The sequence below is a fragment of the Humulus lupulus genome, chromosome 7 (assembly GCF_963169125.1).
Source record: "Humulus lupulus chromosome 7, drHumLupu1.1, whole genome shotgun sequence".
Classification (NCBI taxonomy): Eukaryota; Viridiplantae; Streptophyta; class Magnoliopsida; order Rosales; family Cannabaceae; genus Humulus; species Humulus lupulus.
In genome coordinates this window covers 23127917-23134159 of record NC_084799.1, presented here as the reverse complement: position 1 = coordinate 23134159, position 6243 = coordinate 23127917, and the positions used below count along the sequence as shown (strand labels likewise).

The 6243-nt window shown below is 29.2% G+C and overlaps 1 protein-coding gene across 2 annotated transcripts; it reads left to right on the top strand.

Annotated features, from left to right (window-relative positions):
* Nucleotides 1–1523: 1523 nt before the first annotated feature.
* On the top strand, nt 1524–4281 carry LOC133790943 (probable methyltransferase At1g29790). Of its 2 annotated transcripts, none has more exons than XM_062228794.1 (2): nt 1524–1931; nt 2378–4281. In XM_062228794.1, the coding sequence occupies exon 2, from the start codon at nt 2456–2458 to the stop codon at nt 3872–3874; it is 1419 nt and encodes a 472-aa protein (XP_062084778.1). In that variant the 5' UTR covers nt 1524–1931; nt 2378–2455; the 3' UTR covers nt 3875–4281. The 2 variants fall into 2 exon arrangements, with proteins under 2 accessions (XP_062084778.1, XP_062084779.1); XM_062228795.1 differs by having other exon boundaries at nt 1524–1947.
* Nucleotides 4282–6243: the final 1962 nt, after the last annotated feature.

Sequence of the window (6243 nt, the reverse complement as noted above, 5' to 3'; positions counted from 1 at the left end):
TTTAATAAAATAAAAAATGAATTTAAAATAAAAAAATAGAATAAATAACATTTTTGTCCCCTAATATTTTGACACTATCAGATTGTGCTCCTTAAAATATACGGTCTATTAAAATTTCCCATGAACTATTGATACTATTAGATTGTGCTCTTGTTACTATTTACATAAAATAATTAATATTTTTGCCGCCTAAATTTTGACAACTACCAAATTGTGACCCTTTTAATTATAAATTTTTTAAAATCTATTTTTCTATTAGTTCTTAAAAAATTAAGAAAAAATATTAAAAAAATTCAATAAAAGACTAAATTATTTAAAATTTATTTTAAATACGTTTAAGTTTTAAAATATTTTTTAAAAGAAAAACTAAATTGTTACAATTATAAAAAAAAAACATATTCCCTTCTTCTTTATTATTTTTTCTAATTAGTTTCTAATCTCTCCTTTTCCCCCTAAAATTATTTTAAAAATTAAATATATATTAAATTATGAATTTAAAATGTACTTATTTGAAAAGAAATATATAAAACTTAATTAATTAAAAATATTAGACAAAAATAAAAAAATAGAAAGTAATTAGAAAAATATATTAAAAAGAATAAAAAAGAAAAAGGGAATATATATTTTTTTATTTGTAACAATTTAGTTTTTTTTCTTTTAAAAAATATTTTCAAACTTAAATATATTTAAAAGGAATTTTAAGCCTTTTATTGAATTTTTTTAATAATTTTTCTTTAATTTTTAAAGAACTAATAGTAAAATATATTTTTAAATTTTTATAATTAAATGCACAATTTGATAGTTGTCAAAATTCGTGTGGCAAAAATATTAATTATTTTATGCAAATCGTAACAGAGAACACGATTATCAATAGTTCAAGGGAAAATTTTAACTAACTTTATATTTTAGGGGATACAATCTAATAGTGTCAAAAATTCAGGACAAAAATACTATTTATTCTAAAAATAATGTGAACACATAATTTCATTTAGCAAAAATTATTTAAAATAATTTTATTAAAATTTTAATGCTAAATTGACTAGGATTAGGATAAAGGTGATTTGCTAAGGTGATATTTTGAATAATTTGTTTTTACTGTATACTCGTCTAGATTTTCTATTTTGATAGATATTTTTTTTGGACTTAAGATTTTGTAAATTGGTTAATGGTAGTTACTTAAATTCAATTTTGGTCAAAAATATATTTGAATATTACCTTATAAACATTGATAATTACTTGGAGATCCACTTGTTTTTCAGGTTGATGACCTGTAAATAAAACTTGAAGGTAAAATTATTTTGATCCAAATTGGGTTCAAAGAACTATCTTTAACTAATTTACAAAATACAACATCTAAAAAAAAGTATTTTATTATTTTTTTCAAAATAAAGGGTCTAAACAGCATATTGCAAAAACAGAGGGTGAAAATGTTATTATCCCATAAACAAAAGACTATCACGGTCGATGAGACCCAGTGGGGTTGGCCGCGGTTTAAGGACGAGAGCTTCGCAGTCAACGCATCCATGTTATTAAACAATTGAATTTTTTCAAAATTGACAATAAATTGATTCTACTGATTTCTCAAGTACGTTTCTTTATTGAGATTCGAGCTTTGCCTTTGCAGCCTCGTGATCAACAATCAAGCCTCGATTATTTAATTAATAACTGATAAGCCATTACAACTTTATAGTACACTAACTTGATGGGTTAATACATTATTAAAATTCTAAGCTTAAGGAGTACGAATTTCCAGCTCTAAAAAGTTCCATGGGGAAGTCTACCAGAATGAGCTTGGAAGTATTTCTGAAGTTTAGAAAAGAGGGCATTTGTATTTCTAGTGGAAAAGAAATCGAAATACTTGCTGATTTTGAGCAAGCAAAATGGCAATTTAGCTCCACTTTGATGCATGTTCTTGGAGATTCTTTATCTGGGTATGTCTTAATTAAGGTTATTAGCAAACCCTTTTGATGAATCTTAATAATTGTTTCTGTATTCAATTTTGTTCATTACGTATTCTTGTCTTACCTAGTTAGTTTCTGCTTGGTTGCTGAGAAAATGGGGGAAAATACTAGGTTTTTTAAGATTGGCTCTGTTGGTTTTTGTATTTGCTCATGTTAATGCATAGGCTGGTATTATTTTATAGTTTGATTTCTGGCATTCCATTAAAAGAAAATGAAGAAATTTCTTATCTTAGCGATTCATATATAATATAGTATCTTTGAATCAGAGTAGTTGAATGATCTCATTTCATTTTTCTAATTACATGATATTTAGATGTATGATATATCTTTTATGACAAAGTTTATATTGATCTGTATTAAAATTTACATTCATTTCGTTTATGACATTCACTAAAGAAATGATGGCCTTTTACTAGGTTGAAAACCTGAGAAAAAACAAAGGAAATAACTGGAGTTTGGTTGGCTGAAAGCTTCGACATTGAGCTTTAGGAAGGATGAAAAGGCAGTGCTTTCCAAAATGCAGAATCGCCAGTATAATGGGTTGGCTTCAGATTGTATTGGGAGGGCTTGTAATAGTAGTTAGTGTGTCAAATTTTTTCAGGTTCTATTCTGCTGGATTTTTCTTGCATAATGAAGACATATGCAAACATTTTTATGCTGTGATTCCTGAGAATAAGGTTGTCGATGAAGGGTTCGATATAATAGCACTATCGAATCGAATTGCTGAAGTGTTAAGCAAGATGGACAGCTTACAAGAAAAGCTTGAGTTGGCAGTACTGCAAATGGAGAAGAAGAATGAGCTTTTAGACAAAACTACTATTACAAGATTGGAGCACAAGAAGTACTTGGAGCAGGAAGTGATTAGGCCTCTTTACAGTGCTCATATTGCTCTTAGGCAGATTCGTTTGCCTAAGCTTGAAGGACTTAGAAATTCAACAATGAAGGAAAATCCTTTGATCAACACTTTTGTCACTGAAGAGATCAGGAAATACATAACCCCAAAAGAGAACAGAGTTGGAAAAATCAATATATATGGGACTGAGAAGGTATTAAATACAATTGGACATTCATGTGTTTTGAACAAGAAAGAGTTGGAGCAGTACATGGATTATGACATTGGATCTTACTGCAATGATGACTGGAACTTAGCTCAGAAGCTGATGCTCAGTGGTTGTGATCCATTGCCTCGGAGGAGGTGCTTGACTAGAGCCTCCAAGGTCTACCAGAAGCCATACCCCATCAATGAGTCCCTTTGGAAAATCCCAGATGACAGAAACGTGAGGTGGGGAAATTATCAGTGCAGAAACTTTCAATGCTTGTCAAGTAAAAATCCCAAGAGGGGTTATTCAAAATGCACTGGATGTTTTGAAATGGAGAAAGAAAAGCTCAAATGGATGTCAAATAGCTCAACCCCTATTGATATCCTGATCAGTGATGTCTTGGCCATTAAGCCTGGGGAGATAAGGATTGGTTTGGACTTTGGGGTTAGTACAGGGAGTTTTGCAGCAAGGATGAGAGAAAAGAATGTCACAATTATCACAACTGCTCTCAACCTTGGCGCTCCTTTCAATGAGATGATTGCACTCAGAGGCTTGGTTCCTCTCTATCTTACATTAAACCAAAGGCTTCCTTTCTTTGACAACACCATGGATTTGATTCATACCTCTGGATTTCTTGATGGTTGGATAGATTTGCTGTTGATGGATTTCATATTGTTCGACTGGGATCGGATTCTGAGGCCTGGAGGATTGTTGTGGATTGAGCGGTTTTTCTGCAACAGAAAGGATTTAGATGATTTCATGTACATGTTTCTGCAGTTTAGGTACAAAAAACACAAGTGGGCTATTTCACCTAAGTCAAAGGATGAAGTCTACTTTTCTGCATTGCTGGAGAAACCACCAAGAGCTATATGATCATCATTGACTATCTTATATCCTTTTTCGTTCTGATTTTTTTCCCCGAAAAAAGTTGTAGTTTACAAAATATTTTGTTAAGAACTAAACCATAATGGTAAGGTATTACAAATGGGATATTTCTACCAACTCCAAGGATGAAGCCACCTTTATGCAGTTTGCTAGAGAAACCTCTAAGAGCTATATTTGTTCTTCTTTCTCATGTTGATATTATATAATCAATATTCATACTTTGTCAAGAAGATCTGATTCATAATGTCAAGGTATCACAAAACACAGCTTCCCTTTTCTGTTTCTAGTTATGTAACACTGCACTCTTTTATCACCATATTGGTGTACTTTCATTTTTTTGGTAACTGTGATGGAAATTTCTATTATGATAGATATAGAACCTATTTCTATGCATGTATTCGAAGAATGGTTTTCAATTACATAGTGAAGAATTGCATGTTCAAATGTGCTGCTTTAGTTTGCAATTATGTCATTCCCAGCTTGTAATTACATGAGAGAACTGAGTTTTATACTTGTGAACTTGGCAAATTGGGTAATTGACACATTTGGTTTACCTTTTCAATTTTGACATATTTGGTCTCTGAAGACTTGCGATTTGGTCCTTGAAGAAGGTTACAGTCTTCATTTGTTGGGGGCCAAACTTCATGATTTAAATAGTAAATGGATTAATTAAGTCAAACTTTAAATGTCAAAGACCTAGTCATTATAACTTTAATAATCAAGGGACCTAACATGGTAAAATTGAAAAATCAGGATCTTATCATCAAACTTAAATAACCAGGAGACAAAATATGGTAATTACTCTGGCAATTTAGTGTGGATGTTGGTTTTTGACAACTTAATATTTTAAAGAGTATTTTCTAAAAAAAATATGTTAAAGAATATTGATTAATAAATTGAAGTATTTTCAAATCACAAAAAAGATCTTACAAAATAAGTTCCTAAAGGTAAACTTAAAATTCCAATACAAGTTTCAAGGAATTTGGGCTTTAGAAGTAATTTGGGATCTAACGATTTTCTTACGACTTTTTTTTAAAAGAAAATAAAATAAAAAAGAAGGGCCTATTATGGAAACAACTCATTGTTGGTATTTTTCCCCTCTCCCTTCATTTTCAAATATTTTAAGATTTTTATTTTTATCATAGATAATGTATACCAGCTTTTATTTATTTATTTTAGTAAATTTACTCATTTAGTACTTTATATTTTTACAAAGTATCGTTTTAGTACTATCTTTTTTCAATAATACTCATATGTTACCTTGTATTTTGACATCATACATATTTGGTAAAGTGTTGCTATTTGACACCTTAAGGTGCCTAACACTACACGAGGTGACACTTTATAATTAGTTAGCTACCCCATAATACTTATTAAATTCAAATATGTGGGACCCGATATTGAATTGCACTAATAGCGATACGACACCTCTTTGTGGTGTTGGGCATCACTGGTGCCCCTTAGCAGTTCTCTATTTGGTACCCTATACTCAGATTTGATAAATGAAATTTTATCAATATGACTAAACTGCCATCAGTTATATGTAATTAAGAAGGTAAATTTGAATTTGAAACTCATATAGTTAAGAGCAGTTTGATTAAATTGACAAAATTTTATTAATTAAATTTGAGTTTAGGGTACCAAATATGTACTATTTCAAAATATAATGTACCAAATGAGCATTATTGTAAATAAGTGGGTATCAAAATAATACTTTATAAAAACACAATGTACCAAATAGTTACCTACCCTTTATTTTATGGAATACAACTCAATTGGTTTAAGATTTATTTGTAAGAATACTTCTTAAACTATATTTGTCTTAGCAAGTTGGTCCCTATATTTTTTCTTTTAGTAAATTAGTTCTTAAACTTACAATTTTCATACAAATACGTCCCTAGGATTAACACCGTTAAAATAATGGCTTTTGCATTAGTATACTACCATTATAAAAAATGATAATCATGTTACATATTTTTCTATTTTCACTATTAGTGCAAAAGTGAGTCAGCTATGGTAGTCATTATTAACATATAAAAAAAAACAATCCTTACCATAAATAAGATATCTCCACATTAATATTTCCTTGTATTTTCATAAAAACAAGAGAGTGAAGGCTGCAGACAATTTTTATTTTTATTTTTTTATAAACTAACAGGTTTATAAACTGTTTGGTTTATTATTTAATTATAATTAATGACAATTGTCATTGAAGAAGTATTGTTTTTATATTTTAATAGAAATCAACCATATAATTATTAATTGAAAAATAACATTATTATACCTCATAGTTTATTTCTATTTTACAAATATTTTAATAACTATTACGTTTCTTTCTTTAACAAACAATAATATGT

What these genes read in the sequence shown, in the direction of transcription:
- LOC133790943 (XM_062228794.1), top strand. Translation starts at nt 2,456, where the DNA reads ATGAAAAGGCAGTGCTTTCCAAAATGCAGAATCGCCAGTATAATGGGT.